Here is an 18,247-nt window from a genome sequence, read left to right as displayed (position 1 = left end):
AGGAAGTTGACTTCAGGTTCCCAAGTACGGAGTTTAGCTCTGGGCCCCGTTATACCAACCCATGTGGGGGGAGGCACTTGGGCTCAGAGAAAGGTTCTGGGCCAGTTCCTGCGGGAATGAAAATTGTGTAAAACTCTGTAGTGGTGAAACCGGCCCTGCGCCAAACCCGCTCCGGCTGGCCGCCGAAGCCTAGATCTGCACAAACGCCCCACGCTCAGCGGGCGCAATGTCACCGAGGCTCCTCCCCGAAAGGAGGCCGTGCTCTGTGTCCTGCAATGTCCGGCCCGGGCGCGTACTCGGGGTCACGCCAGGTGCACACGCTGGGCGTCCCCGCGCACAGAACTTTGGACCGCGTGAGAGGGTCGCGGCTCGCGCTAGTTCTCTTGAACAAGGCGTCCTGCATGCTGGACACAGCACAAGACCTAAGTGCAGCAAGAAGTTGCCATAGAAACTTCCTTTATATGGATCCCAGGGTAAATATTTGCTTAAAACTTACCTGAGGTGTTGGCAGGCTTGTTCCAAGTGCTGCAGGGACTCTGGTCTGAAATGCAGGGCAAGTTTCTCCCCTCAGGTCGGCTCCGCAGTGCAACCTGCCCAGGGAAGGCCCCGTGTCTGGGAGAATTTCACCACCCCCTTTGGGGGTAGGTGTTGCCAGTTAACAAAGGGAGCCGCCCTCCCCCTCGGGTGTGCAGCCTGGTCGTTTCCCCTCTAATTCCTCGCTTCGGCTTCCGGTGGGGGCTTGGGTCCTCTCTCACCCCAGTGCCTCCCCCTCTGCCTTGCCCGCTGCCCAGGATCCAGCTGCGCCGCCGGGGCGAGCACGTGAAGATCTGCTGCCGAGAACGCGGCTCTCACAGCTCCTGGCTTTAGAAACGCCGCGTTTCCATTGCAGCACATCGGTCCCTGTGGCGAGAGCCCGGCTGGACTGGGCGTTGGCGTGAGGGCAGACGCCGGGGCCCACCCCCCCACAGGGCTCTGCACATCACCCAGCTGGCGAGCTGGGCCTCAAACAGGCCTGGTTTGCCTGCTGCACAACCAACACCCGTGGGGGTTGCCTCCTGGTCCCCCCCGTCCCAGCCTCCCTCCCCCCGCAGGTAGGGCCGGCGGTGGGCGTGGGAGTGGCCCCTTTCAGCCCTGGAGCAGAGCGGAAGCCGGGTTGGTCTCTGCTGTGGGGCGTCTCTCCCCGTACTGGTGAAAGTGGCAGCCCCAAGCCCCACTCCTCGGCCAGCTCCATCGACGCCCCGGCCCCTTGGCCGGCCTTGGGAGCTCTCCGGGTCCCCCAGAGGCTGTTCAGCCGCCGCGCTCTGCGCCGCTCTCTGGGAAACCAAGCGAAGGCAGCTCCCCTCCAGGCTGAAACGCTGCCGGAGGCTGCTCCAGACAAGGCTGTTCCCTCCACCCGGACGTGTCTCTGGGCCTCCCGGCTCGCCCGGAACACGGACGGGAACAGCCTGCGGGCGAGAAGACGAGTCCGGGAAATGCGGGTGCATTTGTGTTCCGCGCCGTGGGCTTGGGGCGTGGTGCGGGCCCTTTCTGAGCTGGAAAGGAGGAGCTTTTCTACAGTGGTCTTGAGACGGGGCCGTTCTCTGCTGTCCGGCATGGAGACAGGCTGCCTTAGTCCGAGTGTGGGCAAGGCAGCCAGACTCCCCCTCCCCCAGCTGCTCTGTGGGATCCCCTGTCCACAGAAAGGCCGTTTGGCCTCCGTGGCCGCCCCGTCTTCACCTCCCTCCTGAAGCTGCCGTCCTGGGTGCCACGTGGCTTCTGTGAGCCTGTCCGGCCTGCTAGGCCATGCGCTCCTTTCACAGCTCTGCGTGGAAACCGCCGCCAGCGGAGCCCCAAGCAAGCACCCTCCGACGTCCCCGGCGCCTCTCAGCTCTGCGCACGCTGCATGCTCCGGTAACGTGGCAGCCCCAGACGAGACGCCCTGGGGGTCCTGCATGCTACGATCTCCGTGGCGGCGGTCGGAGAGCGGCTTTCAGATACACGTACAACTCTTCTAGCTCCATTGCCCAGACCTGTGTGAAACCACGTGACGGCCTGCAGTGATCTCCCACCGGCATATGGCTGACCCTGCACAAACGGGCACGGTGCTGCGGCGGGGCTTGGGTTACACCAGTCTCTGAATGACGATACTGAGTAGCCTGGGAGCCGTATGCCATTGAGATTAGTTACAACCAGGCCTGCAGATGTTGCTGGCATTTCAGGTCGTGTGGGCCTAGCGTGCCTGTCTGGTAGAGTGTAGTGGGAGGGATGTCTGGTCCTTAACCCCAGGGAAGCCCAGAGTCGGGAAAGATGGGCCCTTCTGATCGTCTCGCTTTTCTTTTTAGGCTCTGCCCATTGTAAACTGTGTTATAGCTTTGGCCTTCACAACGTCCCCTGGCAAGGAGTTCCACAGGTTGATTGTGTGCTGCATGAAGAAAAACGCCTTTTTTGTTTGTTTGTTTGTTTGTTTGTTTTATTTTAAACCTGCTGCCTATGAACTGTATTGTGTGATTCCTAGTTTTGTGTTATAGGAAGATGTAAATAACTTTTCCTTATTTCCTTTCTTCACACTAGTCACGATTTGAAAGACCTCTATCATATCCTCCCTCGTTACTCGTCTCTTTTCCAAGCTAAAACGTCCCGTCGGGAAGCTGTTCCATTGCCCTAATGTATAGTGCTTGGGTATCAGCTGGAGCTGGCTTGACATTCACATTTGGTTTTCTGAAGGGCAGGGCTTGTTGGCCTGGGCGGGACCTACCTGAAACTCTCAGCTGGAGCCTGGGTTCTCCTGGGGCAACTTCACCCTTTATCATAATGGCACCTGGGCCACCGAGGCAGGTCTGGCCCCAGGGACGTCGTGCTCCTGGTCACTGCTGCCTCGCGCGTGTCCTGATGCCCAGGAAAATCTTGGTCCTCGTGAAAGCTCCTGGCTGTGGACCACGCTGTATTGGGCAGCCAGCTGGCCAGACCAGACCCCTTTCTGGCCCGTTCCAATGTATTTCAGCCCCTCCTCCCACACTCTCCCCTCTCGTCTGGTTTTTGCTTCAGTGCTGGTTTCAGAGACCGTGAGACATGCTGCTAAGCCGCACCCCCCTCCTGGGGTACAGGCCAAGCTCTTGGGCCAACCGTGAAACTGCAGCCGCCTGGAAATGCCCATCAAGTGCCGCGCCTCATCGTCCCCATCCCTCGCCTCGCTGGCGGGGCACGTTCATGCCTCAGCCCTGCTGTGCTGAGAGCCCGGCCTTCCCAGAGCAAGCTCGTGTGGCGAAGGCGCCCACGCACGCCCTGGGCCAGTTCCTGCCGCGCTCTTCCCACGGCTGCTCTCTCTCCACGGCCCCTCGCATGCTGGCTGGCTGGTCCTTCCACGCTGGGGGCAGGAGAGGCCGGCAGCCGGAAAACCCAGCCGTGAATCTTGCTCGTGTGGAAGCCGCTGAGGAATCAGGCGTCTCCCCCAGCGGCACCACCCGGAGTGGAAATCTGGGTGAGCCCCGGCTTTGGGGCGGACGGGCGATGGCTCCGGCTGCGTTCTGGTCACGGGCTTGTTCAGTAAAAGCCATGGACAGGTCGCAGGCAGCGAACAAAAATCCAAGGCCCACGATCTGTCCATGGCTTGTCCTGTATGCAGCTACATACGGCTTGGGAGCTCTGGGCTGGGGCAGTTCTCCGGGACAGCCAGCGCCGTGGGGGAGGGAGTGTTGGTGGGGTTGGGGGAGTGGGCGGCAGCCGGTGTAGCTGGCCCGGGGACTGCCCCTGCTATTCAGGCAGCCCTGCAGACAGCCGCACCGGCCACTTTTGAGACTCGAGCCGCACCTTCAGGTGCCCATGACGCATGGGGCTGGATTTGATTGGGCAGATCCGACAAGCTGGTCACCGCGACAGTCCAGGCCAGGCTCCCCTGGGGCTGGCTGCTCAAAGTGTTTTCCAAGCAAAACTCTGCAAGAAAAGAAACGAGTTTGGGGGGGTCCCACATTTTCCTGCCTGTGCAATTTGGGGTGAAACTTCCATTCCAAGGCGAGTCGAATCAGCACAAACAGCCCGGGGGCTGCGGGATTTCCCTCCCCTGACTTTCTTGCCCATCCTGCCGGCTTCTCCCCTCTGCTGCTGCAGGTCAGTGGGCTCCGGGCAGGTCAGCGTGAAGGATGGAAAAGACTAGTCGACGACCCGCTACGCATTGGCTTAGCAGATAGTATTGTGACTAAGCAGCTAGTTCAGAGCTCCTCAACCAGTGGGACGAGTCCCCTTAGGGGGACTTGAGAAATCTGGGGGGGACGTCAATACAACTGACATTTGGAGAAAACCGAATTTTTGTGTTAAGTTTGACAGCGCTTGATTATTTTTGTACTTTTTACACCCAAAAATTTCATCGCCTGCCCGGCTACGATTAAGTTGTTTCAACAAATGTGTTGCAATGGTAGAAAAAAATTGTGTGTCTGAAAACTGTAGGTCCTGGGGGTACTTATAATTTTTTTAAAGAGGTAATTTATAAAAAAAGACTGAGAAACAGTGGCCTAGTCGCTATCCACCCCCCTTGGCTGCCTCCATGAGATAAAGTCTATGAGACAGAGGCAGCAAAGGGGGTGGGGAAGGGGTACTTCAAAGCGGCTTTTCAAAGGGGCACAGCTGATCCTGGATCGGCTGTGTGGCAGCTGCCCCTTTAAAATGCCACCTCCGCGCCTTTCAAAGGGGCAGCCGTGGGACCCAGGATAGGCTGGGGAGTCCCAGGCATTTCCCCAGAACCCGGGAACAACTGGGGAGTCCCCAGCTGACCCCGTGTTCCATGTGGCACTTCCCTGGAACCCGCAGCCAGCTGCGTTTTAAAGGGGCAGCCGCCGCACAGCCGATCCGCGTAGGAGCATGCAGCGTAGCATGGAGCCTGTGAGTCCCCCACTGGGCCCCGGGATCCATGGCTTTGAAATGCACAAGAACCCCTGCAGCCCAGAGTCGGCGGGACTGCCTGCTGGCCCCGGGCTGTACGCGGCGTTCCGCATTCCTCCTTCGCAATGTACAAGAGCCCCAGCGGGAGGAACGCGGACGTGCCCATCGACTAGTCGCCAGGAAGTCCATCGGCTAATCGACCAGTCAATGAACCGCCCTTTAACATCCTTAGCCAGCGCAGTTCTCCTGCTTTTCACCAGGGGGGAGGGGGCCCTGGACCTGGGTCTCTGAGCCAGCCGGGCATTTGTCGCCGGACAGTCTGAGTCTGATGGAGAATCAGTTGGTATGAAGAAATCGCTGGCAGGCTCCCGGCAGCCCTGAACGCCTCAGCCCGGGTGCAGGGACGTAACGGGCTGCGCTTTGTTTTCCTTCACTCTCCACGCGGGGCCCTGGCCCCTTCGCAGGGGACGCTGTTCGGGACGGAGTCGCTTTCCTCCGCAGCCTTCGTCCTTGCCCAGCTCTAGCGCGCAGCCCGCTGTCGGTTGGGTTGTCCCCTGCCTGCCTTGCCCTACCACCGGTAGCCCGGCTCTTCCAGGGGCCTGAGGACCCGCGCAGGGTAAAAGGAGCCATTGCCGGCGGCCTGCTCCCGCGCCCTAGGCACCCATGCCCTGGTCTCTGCACAAGCGTGTGGGTGCGAGTGGGTTCCTCCTCACAGGCCTCTCTCCTCCCTGCTCGCACGCGCCCTGGTGCACAGCCCCTCCGCACGGCTCTGCATTTCACCCTGGTGCTGGGACGCCTCGGCCAGTGCTCGTCACCAGCGTGACCCGTGTTACTGCACCTTAGACACAATCATCCGAAGTACTGGCCATGGCAGCCTCACGTGCGCCGGTTCTGACACGTGAACACGTGCAGAAGCCTGGGCCGTGTGAACCGTGAGAGTCTCGCTCTGCGCCCCGGCGGGCGCGAAGCAGCTGACCACTAGGGTATCGCTGAGAGCTGGAGCGTTCCCACGTGTCCGATCATTTGGGACCATTTCTCCAGCGCAGTCCATGGCGGCACCTCGCGGCGCGTCGTCCTGTGTCCCCTTGGCTCTGAGCGCACTGGGGTCTGACTGCCTCAGTGACCTGGTGCCAAACCGCGGCACCGCAGCAGGGGCTGGGCCCACGTTTGTCTCTGGTTTGAATCTGACTGATTAACGGGGAGGCCAACTTGCATGAATCGATCCTTGTCGTTAAACGCCGTCGCCAGTGAACTGAGCGGCTGGCCCTGCTTGACGAGTGGTGTAATTCAGGCGTGTGCGAGTCACACTGCCATTGGGCTTTGTCGGCCAGGAAGCTTTTTGGCATGGGTTCATACACGTGCACACACACACACACACACCCCTGCGTGTGCACACACACACACACACATTCCTGCGTGCATGCACACACCCACACATACACACCCCTGTGTGCGCACACGCACACATACACACACACACCCTTGCATGTGCACACACACACATTCCTGCGTGCGCACACACACACACTCCTGCGTGCACGCACACACACACGCACACATACCCTTGCGTGCACGCACACACAGACACACCCCTGCATGCACACACACCCCTGCGTGCACGTGCGCGCACATACACATACACACGCACACATACCCTTGCGTGCACGCACACACAGACACACCCCTGCATGTACACACACCCCTGCGTGCACGTGCGCGCACATACACATACACACAGACTTAGATTGTAAGCTCTTTGGGGATGGACCCTCTTTGTGTTGGGTTTTACAGCCCCAGGGTCCTGGCTCTCCCCTGGAGCTATCTGCCGCTCCTGAGAAACAGCCCCCCCAGCTCGCTAACCCGTCTAAACCCAGGTGCACGTGGGCACCCTGGTGCGGGGGGGGGGCAGAGGGAACGTGTAGCTGTTGGGCGTGAGCCTCAGCCTGTTCGTGTCTCTCCTGCGCCGTCTCACACGGGGGCCTCTCGTCTCTTCCAGCGTCCATGTATTCGGAAATCCAGAGGGAGCGGCCTGAGGTCAGGAATTTCATGGCTCACCCGGACTACATCGATGGAAACCCGGATCTCATCAAGCCTAAGAAGCTCCTCAACCCCGTCAAAGCCTCGAGGAGCCACCAGGAGCTGCACCGCGAGCTGCTGATGAACCACAAAAGGTGAGGCCCCGCCGCCCGCGCCGCCTCAGCTGCCTGTGCACTGGGCCGGCGGAGAGACGGCGGAGTCGGGGTCCGGGCAGCTCAGGGCCGACTCGGCGGAGAGACGCAGGGTTGGGGGGTTGATGAGCGTGGTAAATCTCTTTACCCTTTTGGCCAAAGAGCAAAAGGCGGGAAACCGGCTCCAGCGTGTCTCTGCCGCGCTGTGGACCAGCTTGCAAAAGCTCCGCTCTGCCGCTGGGAGAAGCCAGGGGCGCCTAAAGGCCGGGCCTGCTTTTCAGAGCTGCCGAGCGCTCACCAGCCGCTCCAGGAGTCTTGTCTCCTGTCCCCAGATGTCCCTCCCTCCCGCCTTACGCCCCCGCCCAGGCCAGGCCCTGCCCTTCCGTGTCTGGAAGCCGGAGGGGGGAGGTTCTGTGCTGCCTCCAGAGCTCAGGCTAGTGGACTGCTCTGTGGATTGACGGAGCACAACGTACATAACCTAAGAACGGCCGTGCTGGGTCAGACCAAAGGTCCATCTAGCCACCAGGTGCCCCAGAGAGGGTGGACCGAAGACAATGATCAAGCGATTTGTCTCCTGCCTCTTCTCCAGCCTCTGACAGACAGAGGCCAAGGACACCATTTTAACCCCTGGCTAATAGCCTTTTATGGACCTAACCTCCATGAAATTATCCAGCTTCTCTTTAAACTCTATTATAGTCCTAGCCTTCACAGCCTCCTCTGGCAAGGAGTTCCGCAGGTTGACTACACGCTGTGTGAAGAAGAACTTTCTTTTATTAGTTTTAAACCTGCTACCCATTAATTTCATTTGGTGTCCTCTAGTTCTTCTATTATGGGAACTAATAAATAACTTTTCTTTATCGGCCCTCTCCACACCACTCATGATTTTATAGACCTCTATCATATCCCCCCTCAGTCTCCTCTTTTCCCGGCTCCTGCGTGGCGGGAAAGCGCTGAGCCCTCGTGCAGACGGCAGCCAGGTCAGAGCGTTACCTGCGCCCGCGGCCTGGCTCTCCGCTGTCGATCCGGTGCCAGCCATGTAAAGCTGGAGCATGGAGAGAGGGACGCAGGCCCAGCAGCACCGAGCACCGTGCGGGTTCCCAACACAGCCCTGTGCACAAGGGGCCAATTCCCCCGCTCTCGGTGGGACGTTTCCACGTTGTCTGCACTGTCGGCACATCCTGGATGTGGGCTAGACCCGGCCAGTGCAGGGCGTGACGTGGCCTGGACGGGGATTGTGCCTCATGCCGGGAGCCGCGCTGAGAACGCCCTTTGTGCAGGGAGCACCACCCCACAGCTGCGCATTGCCACCGGAGCCCCGTGCAGGCTGCCGGCTGTTACTTCCCCTTAGCCCGCTAGATGGCCCCACCAAGCCGCCTCTCGGAGACCCCAGCGCCCCTTCCTCCGTGGCTCACGTCACTAGCTTGAGGGGGAGCTGAGTTAGTCTGTACAGGATAAACTGAACCAACAACCAATGGTCTGGTAGCACTTCAGAGACTAACAAAACGTGTCATAGAATCATAGAATCATAGAATAATAGGACTGGAAGGGACCTCGAGAGGTCATCGAGTCCAGCCCCCCGCCCTCAAGGCAGGACCAAGCTCCATCTACACCATCCCTGACAGATGTCTATCTAACCTGTTCTTAAATATCTCCAGAGAGGGAGATTCCACCACTTCCCTTGGCAATTTATTCCAATATTTGACCACCCTGACAGGTAGGAATTTTTTCCTAATGTCCAATCTAAACCTCCCCTGCTGCACTTTAAGCCCATTACTCCTTGTCCTGTCCTCAGAAACCAAGAGGAACAAATTTTCTCCTTCCTCCTTGTGACACCCTTTTAGATATTTGAAAACCGCTATCATGTCCCCCCTTAATTTTCTTTTTTCCAAACTAAACAAGCCCAGTTCATGAAGCCTGGCTTCATAGGTCATGTTCTCTAAACCTTTAATCATTCTTGTCGCTCTTCTCTGTACCCTTTCCAATTTCTCCACATCTTTCTTGAAATGTGGCGCCCAGAACTGGACACAGTACTCCAGCTGAGGCCTAACTAGTGCAGAGTAGAACGGCAGAATGACTTCACGAGTTTTGCTTACAACACACCTGTTGATACAACCTAGAATCATATTTTCTTTTTTTGCAACAGCATCACACTGTTGACTCATATTCAACTTGTGGTCCACTATGACCCCTAGATCCCTTTCTGCCATGCTCCTTCCTAGACAGTCGCTTCCCATCTTGTATGTATGGAACTGATTGTTCCTTCCTAAGTGGAGCACTTTGCATTTCTCTTTATTAAACCTCATCCTGTTTACCTCTGACCATTTCTCTAACTTGCTAAGGTCATTTTGAATTATGTCCCTATCCTCCAAAGAAGTCGCAACCCCACCCAGTTTGGTGTCATCTGCAAACTTAATAAGCGTACTCTCTATCCCAATATCTACATCATTGATGAAGATATTGAACAGTACGGGTCCCAAAACAGACCCTTGAGGAACTCCACTTGTTATCCCTTTCTAGCAGGATTTAGCACTGTTAAAAACAACTCTCTGACTACGGTTATCCAGCCAATTATGCACCCACCTTATCGTGGCCCTATCTAAGTTTATATTTTGCCTAGTGTCGATGGGATCAAACGTCACTGGTCCCCTTCCACGCCCCCCGCGGGGCGTCTCAGTGCTGGAGAGTGGCCAAGAAACCCTAGTTCCCGAGGCGCACATGGCGTCCCACCGAGCGACTGCGCAGGCCGGGGGCGGAGCCAGTAGGCCCTGCAATGGCACCTCCCATGCGGTCCAGCAGGGGGCGGGTCACGCTGAGGGGGGGGATGGGCTGGAGCGGGGGGAGGCTGGGGCCTGCCACAGGGCGGGCTGGCCTGGGGGCAGGGGGCTGGGGACCATGGGCCACCGGGGAGCGCGCAAAGCTCAGTGGGGAGCTGGCGGGAAGACCTGGCTGGACCAGGAGATGGGAAGTGGGGGGGAGGCGAAAGCTCTGGCAAGGAGCCAGGGTGGGAGAACTGGTCCAAGGGGGAAGGGAAGTCGGAGAAGCCAGGAGGGGCGAGGAAAAGACTGAGACTGGAGGAAGAGCAGCGCAGGGGCCTGGCCTGGGAGCCGGGGAGGGGAGGGGAGGAGATAAGGGGCCAGGAGGGAGGAACTGGGAGTGTCTGGGCAGAGACACGAGCTGGGGGAAGAGGCCTGTGGAGGGCACAGCCACCGCCATGGGGAGTTGGGCGGGAAGAGACCCCATGGGGTCTGGGACAGCTGGGAGGGGATGGGGCAGGAGTGAAACCCACCAGCAAAGTATGTGTGTCTGAGAGAGAATTAGTGAAAGAAAGAGAAAGTGAGAGAGAGAAAGCAAGAGAAAGAGACAGAAAGAGAGCGAGAGAGCGAGAGTGCGCAAGAGAGAGAGTGAAAGTGAGAGAGAGAGAGCAAGTGAGAGCAAGACAGCATGAGCAAGAGAGAGAGAGCAGACGTGAGTGAAAGACAGTGTGTGTGAGAGACAGAGAGAGAGCGAGAGAGACAGAGAATGTGAGACAGCGCGCACGAGAGGGAGAGAGAGAGGGAGAGCAAAAGAGAGAGAGAGAGAGCACAAGAGAGAGTGAGGGCAAGAGAGCAAGAGAGTGAGAGTGCAAGCGAGAGTCAGAGAGAGAGAACGAGAGAGAGCATGTGAGAGAGAGCGCACACAAGCGAGAGAGAGAGCACAAGCAAGAGCAAGAGGGTGCATGAGAGAGAGTGCAAGTGAGAGCAAGAGAGCGAGAAAGAGACAGCGAGAGAGAGAGCGTGAGAGAAAGCACAAGTGAGAGAAAGAGAGAAAGAGCAAGAGAGAGAGAAAGAGCAAGAGAGAGAGTGCAAGCGAGAGCTAGAGAGTGTGTGTGAGAGAGAGACAGAGAGTGAGAGAATGCAAGTAAGAGCAAGAGAGTGTGAGAGAGAGCTAAAGAGAGAGAGGGCAAGAGAACGAGTGAGGGAGAGCGCAAGCAAGAGAGAGAGAATGAGAGAGAGAGTGAGAAAGAGAGAGAGAGAGCGAAAGAGAGAACGCAAATGTGAGCAAGTGAATGCGAGAGAGGAAAAAGTGCGAGCGAGAAAGAGATTCTGTGAGAGAGAGAGTGCAAGCGAGAGCGGGAGAGCGCGCAAGCAAAAGAGAGCGAGAAAGAGGGAACAAGCGAGAGAGAGAAAAGAGAGCAAGCGCGAGAAAAAGAAAGAAAGCGCAAGCGAGAGCAGAGAGAGAGAGCGCGCATGAGAGAGCGCGAGCGAGCGAGCACACTCCTGCTAGCAGCTGGGGCTCAAATGGCGGGGGGGGGAGGGTGGATCTCAAGGCCCTAGCTAGGGATGTGAAGGGTTAACCGTTAAGCCTTGCAATTAGCGTCGCCCTTTGCGGGTGAGGCTTACCAGTTCAGGTTAACCAGTGGGGGCTGGAGCAGCCCCATGGGGCGCACGGCAGGAAGGGGCGCTCCAGCCTGGCCAAGGCACCCCCGTTCTGAGAGGGAGGAGGCCACTCCAGCCCGGCCATGGCAGGCGGGGAGGCCACTCCTCACCCCCACCCTGTGTAGTGGGTTAACTGGTTACGGTCGTTGCATCGGCTGACAGAATGCTGAACCAGCGAAGGGATCCAGTGGGATTTTCCACCCCTCGTCCTCACCCCACTGATGCTCCCGGAGCGTCAGTACGATGCCCCGCGATGGTAGCTCTGTCGCCTTTGCTGTTTGCCCCCAAAGCGCTGTGAACAGGCCCTGGCGGTGCTCAGACAAGGCCCCGGGCCGGGAAGTGCCAGAAGGCTGCCTGTGACCCGTCCCCCGGTGCATGGAGCGAGGCGCTGGGCCGGAGGAGACTCCGTCGTGTGAGCGTGTCGCGCAACGTGCTCCGGGTGCACATGCCGCTTTAGTGGGGCATTTCCTGGCTTCCGGGTGCTTGGCTTTGCCACCCTACTGCTACTGTGATGGGTTTGGGCGTGTTCGCTAGCTAGGGATCCGCTAAGAGGAGGAACTCGGGAGCTGGGGTCTCCGAGGTCCCTGGGCCGGGGGAAGAAGGTGGGAGATGTTTTGCAATATCTGAATCTAGCTCAGTTTGGGTCTGGGGCATCCTTCTGGAGCAGGGGCCTTTTATTATGGCGAAAAGGCCCAAACGCTCCGTGCCAGGCAGGAGGGTCAGATCACTTGGGTAGCCTCCCTCGGGTTGCCAGGAGTCCGGTATTGAACTGGACAGTTCGGTATTTTCGCCTTTTGTCTGGTAAAAAATATTCAGAAAATACAGGACCCCTAAAATGTCCCGGACTTCCTGATTTTTTTTCCCGGCCAGGAGGCGAAAATCCCGGCTATCCAGCTCAATACGGAGACAGCCCAGCAACCCGAGTGCTTACTGGGGAGCTGTCCGGCCCGGCGTAGGGAGGCAAGATGGTCTGGTGCTGCCGGCAGCCTGTTAGCGCCAAAAAAGCCTCACACGCGGTTCTTAAAGGGGTCACGGTGATTTGCTGGTTTGGTTGGTTTTTTTTGTTTTTTGCTTAACTCCTCTCGGGGGCCTTTTTTTTTTTTTCTTGCTGTCTCAACAAACTTTTTCCTGTTGTGGTTCTGTTGTTGTTGTTGTTGTTCAGTATTTTTTCTGAAACCATCTGGCAACCCTCTTGGTAGCTGACAGCAGGGCCAGAAAGCGAGTGCAGGGCGGCTGGCGTGCAGGGAGCAGACACGCTGCCCCAGGCTGAGAGGGGAAGGGCTGGGCCGATTGTGCCGCACGCTCCCTCTGCTGGCAGAAAAAACGCAGCCCCACAGGGCTGCACCTCACCCATTTGCCGAATGGGCCAGAAATGATTTTCCAGGCCACTCCAGACGCCTCCCCCTCACCGAACGTGCTGGTGGCAAAGGACCGGGGGCGCCAGGCCAGGCGGGCGTTCTGTGCCCGTGCTGCCCAGCCCCCCACCTTGCCCACCCCAGGGTGCACAGCTGCCTGGTACCATCCCCATGAAGGCATTAACGGCAGAAACGAACCTCCTGCTCCCAGCCAACGAACGCCAGTGACCCTGCCAAATCCGCTCTGTCCTGCCACCGTCGCGGGGAGCAGGCACGGCACAAGCCCCACCTCAGTTTGGCACCAGGCCGTGCCCCATTACTCGGCTGGGGGGCTGGACCATTTGGAACCGGACCCACTGAAACTCTGGGCTCCTGCCGCTGACTGCAGTGGGCTTCGGCGCGGGTCGTTCCTGCTCCCCTTTGGGTCTGAGCGCTGGCTCCCAGCTCCTGCCCCAGCAGGCTCGGCCGGCCCCGGAGCCAGGAGACGCTGGGCCGGCGGCAGGCGGCTCCTGCTCAGCGTGCTCTGTGCTCTGTTCCCAGAGGCCTGGGCGTGGAGAGCAAGCCGGAGCTCCAGCGCGTGCTCGAGCACCGGCGGCGAAACCAGCTGCTCCGGCAGAGGAAGGAAGAAGAGGAGGCCAAGAAGCTGCGGTCGCCGTTCGAACAGGAGCTCCTGAAGCGGCAGCAGCGGCTGGATCAGGTAGCAGCTGGGTTTTGTCACTCCCGGTGTTGGGTTAAATGCTGGGGAGCTGGACGGTGCTTACAACAGCGCCACGCCCAGAGGTTGGGTTTGCTGTCTGGGAGCGCGAGGCCAGGGCCTCGTCCCTCCCCGGCACCCAGTGGCCGAGTGGTGGCCGGCCGGGCATTCTGCCCCTGGTGGGCAGCCTCTAGCCAAACGCCTCCTGGAGGCAGGCGAGGTTGCGCTGCGTGACAGCAGCCCGGGAACAGTCGACCTAACGTTTTCTTCGACAGAAAATGGATCGAAACCAAAATCTTCCCTGAGAAAGCTGAGGGTTGGGCCACACGTTGCTGGGAAGGTTTCTCGGATCCAGGAGCGAGAGAGGGACAGCCCCACCCATCTACCCCAGAGTAGCCATTAACCCTCAGTGAGCGCGGTTACCTGCGCCATGCGGAGCCAGCTTCCAGTCCTTGCTCTGCCTGGTGCAGCCTCCCACGTCCCCAGGGCGCGCCTAACCCCGCGCTGTTGGCTAGGCTCTCTCTGGCTCTCAAGTCCTGGGTGAGAGTTTTGGGAAGGACTCTGCTTGTTCTGCTGCAGAACGAAACCCAATCGCAGCCCCTCAAAATGTGTCCCAAACAGTCCCCTTGCATGCCAGCCCCCCAGCACTCCGTCCACGCAGGGAGCAGCCCCTCCCTCCAGAAATCGCCCCGCTGAAGCCAATGAGTCTAATAGCAAAATAAGATGCTACTCTGCACGAGAGCGCTACAGAACCCGGCCAACGAGTAACGTAGAAAACCTACAACGATGTAGGGAACGGAGGCTCCTGTTTTCTCTAGCACACAGTAACCGTCGCTGTTCTTTAATCTAGCTGGAGCGAGAACACGAGAAGGAGGAGGAACATGCACCAGAATTTATTAAAGTGAAAGAGAACTTGCGAAGAACATCGGTGCCCGCCGGGGACGAGAAAGCAGCGTAGCGTCGGCCCGCGCGCAGTGCAGGAGCATGGCACTAGGCGCTAATCCCTACACGCTGGCATCTCTGCATGTGGCGGCCCTCGCCAGCCGTGTCCGCGGGGCCGCTCACTGTTACTAACGCTTGCGCCAGTAGAAACGCAGGAGGGGGCGTTCCCGGGCAGGGCAGGGTGTTTCCGGGGCGAAGGGGCAGTCTGTACCAGTAGAGGTGGAGGCGGGGGGGCATGCTCCCAGCGGTGGGTTCGTGCTAACATCCATCCCTATCCCCTCCCCTGCGAGACTGCCTGCGCTCGAGACAGAGGCGTTTGCTGAGGCAAAATCTCAGAGCGGGGGGCTGCCGGTCCTGATACCCACAGCACAGCAGCTGCGGCGTGGGGGGGTCCTGGAAACATCCGTAAAAGGATGATCCTGTGTGGTGCGGGGAAGGGCGGCAGTGAGGAGCCGGGGCCAGCTGGGCTAGCGATAGGATGGCCCCTGTAGCGGGGCTGTGTCCACGCAGGGCTCCCCTGCTCAGCCTCTGGGGGACACGCGGTCCCGCTTCTGCATGTTCCTACAAACCAGCCGTGCAGAGCAAGACGGGGCGGCACTGAGTCTCCACGGGAAACCTCTTAGCAACCCAGGCCGCAGCTCCAGAGCTGGAGGCACGTTGGGCCCACGTTCGACAGGCCGCACGCTGGCGTCTGGCATTGGTGGACCCAGCCTGCACCCCGGGCAGGCAGCGGGCCCCTTGGCCCGGAGACGCTCCTATGCAGAGGTCGGTGGGGCAGGCATGGACTCGTCTCTCCAGGTTGCTGGGGGTGTTATTTACCAGCCCTGAGAAGGGTGTTCCCGGCACGGCGCGTGAGAGCTGCTGTCGGTGGGGGGAGCAGTATAAAGCCCCCCAAACCTGCTCCGCTTAGGGTGCGGCAGCGTTGAGACCGGGAGGGGCGCTGGGGCCCGAGCAGCAGCTGTGGCTCACTGCATAATACCTGCTCATGCTGCTGCCCCCGTGGAGGCCTGGGAAGGGGAAAGGGGCCGTGCCCACTGGCCAGCCCACCTGGGCGCCATTTGCAGTCAGCGCTCCCCCACCCCCCAGCTCCAGACCCCCCCCAATACCTGGGGGGACGCTCAGATCTGGAGGGCAATTCCCTGACTCAGGCCCATCTTGGCGGGGGCTCACGCCCGTGTCTCCGACGTGACGGGAGAACAGCCGGGCCTGTTGGCGGCTCCGGACGCCGACGGCCGGATGGCGGAAGTGGCCCGTGGGGAGGGAGCAAGCTCCATGGTCGGAGCCCCAGTGGGGTCCTATGCAAGGCGGTGAACCCTGGGGCTCCAGCCCATCTCTCGGAAAACATTCGATCAGCCCCCCCGCCGCACACTGTCCCTGAGAAGTTGCTGTCTCCAGAGACTGTTGTTTGTTCTGGCTGCAGGAGGTCACAGCCGAACCCCAGCAGGGGGCTGAGCTGTGACCCCGCGTGCCAGGGTCCTGGACTGGAAGCCCTTAGCTGCACCCAGTTAACAGGCTCGGACTTGCTCCACCTCACACCGCTTGTATCTGTAACTGCCACCATGCAGATTTGAACCTGGGACCTTAGCAGCGGTGCCTCCCCAGTGTGGGCTAGAAAACCAGCCGGCTCCCAGCCGCTGCCGCAGCGTCTCTTGTTCTTATCTGCTGCTGTGGTCTGGGTGCCCCGCATGGGCCAGTGACCCACACGAGGGCCTTTTGGCAGCAGAGACGATGCAAATGAAGTGCTCATTAGCATTTGGCGCGCTGTCATTTGCATATCTCTGCCGATGCGTTTTGCAGAAGAGGTTTTTGCCCCAAAACAAGCCGTGTCAAGGGCTTTTTTTGCGCAAAACCCTTTTGCGCAAGGTCCTGGTGCCGCAAGAAAGGCGGTTTGCAGCTCTTGTGCAAAAGGGGGCCTGGCGACACTGCTTCTTTGGGCGCAAAAACCTCTTCCGCAAAACGCACGCGCTGCCCGGAGCCACTCACCACACCATGATGCTGGACAGTCCCACAGCTAGAGGAACGCTCGCAAATAACAGTCCCTCCTTTGCCATCCATGTGCGGAATGCATTTTGGTATGTGCACCAACGCCTGTGCGGGTGTGCACCACCGATAGACACACAGGCTGCCAGCTGTCAGAGCTCTGCTAATCAGGTGGGCGGCACCTGAATCTCTCCTGGGCGGCCGCCTGAGTGCTCAGCTTACAGGGAACACTGCTCACAAATCAGTCGCCTGGTTCCCCGCTGTGCAAAGGGATTCCCTCCGCTCTAGTCCCTGCATTTGTCCCCGGCACAGGCCGGCAGACGGGCTCTCCAGGTCAGGGCTGCAGGCTGGCTCTGGGAGCTAGAAATGGCACTGAGCACGTAAAGGGTTACTAGCAGGTGTCAATCGCATCCTTTGCAGCACACAGCGCCTCTGGCCGGGCAGGGGTTAAAGCTGAACGTGTTTGGAAAGCCCTTTCACCGCAGACACCAGTTGTGTGTCACCTGCCGCTCTGCTCCGCCTGGACCTTGCGGGACACACGTTTCTAGTCCGTTGTGAGCCCTGGCTCCAATGGTTGGGGGTAAATACCGCGAGGAATGTTTCAGTCCAAAGAAAATAAAACCAATTGTCACTGAATTAAACCGCGGCGCGGTGCCAACAGTTCTGCCGGTGGGACAGCGCGGGGGCTTGTCAAACCTTTTGTGTTGGGTTTTTTGCCTTCTTTTGAATAAAAACCTAAACAGGGGCTAACCTGCCTGGCAGTAGCCCGTCTGCACGTGTCCATGGGTGAGTGTCATTCCCCAAACGCTGCCCAGTCCCAGGAGCGCTGAAACGCCTGTCGTGTGCGTCGGTTGCGCTACCTACTGCTCCGCATAGCAGCCGTGTGTGTGCGCATGCATTGCGCAGTGCTGGGCGACGTAACCATTGTGGTGCACGTTCTTGAATGCCCATGGCGCTGGAGAGCGATGCTCAGCCAATAACTCGCTTTCGTCCTTTCCACGCGGCACTGAAAAGGCTCCGCAGGTGAAGGCAGCCGGCAGCCAAACAAAGCGCTTGCCAAGCCCATCACTGCCGTCTGCCGATCGATGTGTCCGTTAGCGCTGCTGGGGCAGGCTCAGCACGAAAGCAGGTTCCTCTCCCTGGGCCCAGTCGTGCATTGCTCACTCGCCCAAAACTCCACTGCCCTGCTGGTCGGCACGCTGCCGGAGCCGGCACCATGGCTGGAGGGCCGGCCTGCCCCACCCTACCCCCGAGAGCAGAGCCCGCGCTGTTGGAAAGGGCCAACCCGCAAGCGTAGGGCCATGCGAGCGATTCTCCCGCCCGTGTCCCCCCAGCCAGGGCCGTATGCGGCTGTGGTGCTTGGGGGCCCCAGGCCTTCCACTTTGTAACCCCCAGTGCTGCTGTGCTGTGCAGCTTTGGGGCCGAGCCTGACGCCGGCGGCTTGCTCCCAGCGCAGCTCCCTCCCTCTGGCCTCCCCCAGCCTGCGTGCGCCTGGCAGAGGGACCCCCAGCACCTCTGTCTCTGAGTCTCCACAGAGCTGTCGCCTCGCCCTGCAGATTCACAAACACGGGCCCAGGGACTGCTTGAGGAATGGCTGACAACACAAACCCCTCTCAGAAATCCAGCAACACAAACCAGCGTCACCAGTCACAGCCGACTCTGCCTGGCACAGCTGGCCGCTCCGTCGCCGGGCCGGGCCACCCAGTGCTGCCCTTGAGTCCTCTGGCCATGGACACCGACCTGGGGGGATAACTCAGTGGGTTGAGCATGCTAGCCCCAGGGTTGTGAGTTCAATCCTTGAGGGGGTCATTTAGGGATCGGGGCAAATCTGTCAGGGATGGT

At 59.4% G+C, this 18,247-nt stretch overlaps 1 protein-coding gene across 3 annotated transcripts in view; it reads left to right on the top strand.

Moving 5' to 3' along the window:
• FAM107A (family with sequence similarity 107 member A) overlaps nt 1-17,150 on the top strand; it is a 28,668-nt gene extending 11,518 nt beyond the window's left edge. For 2 of the 3 annotated variants that reach the window (XM_075938422.1, XM_075938423.1), the window contains exons 2-4: nt 6,848-7,022; nt 13,330-13,486; nt 14,334-17,150. In XM_075938422.1, the coding sequence (XP_075794537.1) occupies nt 6,853-7,022; nt 13,330-13,486; nt 14,334-14,441 (435 nt within the window). In that variant the 5' untranslated portion in view covers nt 6,848-6,852 and the 3' untranslated portion in view covers nt 14,442-17,150. Of the gene's footprint in view, nt 1-327; nt 474-6,847; nt 7,023-13,329; nt 13,487-14,333 lie in introns of those variants that run through there. The other variant, XM_075938424.1, reaches the window with a different exon arrangement.
• Nucleotides 17,151-18,247: the final 1,097 nt, after the last annotated feature.

Source organism: Pelodiscus sinensis, chromosome 11 (assembly GCF_049634645.1).
Source record: "Pelodiscus sinensis isolate JC-2024 chromosome 11, ASM4963464v1, whole genome shotgun sequence".
NCBI lineage: Eukaryota > Metazoa > Chordata > Testudines > Trionychidae > Pelodiscus > Pelodiscus sinensis.
This window is presented reverse-complemented; position numbering and strand designations above follow the sequence as displayed.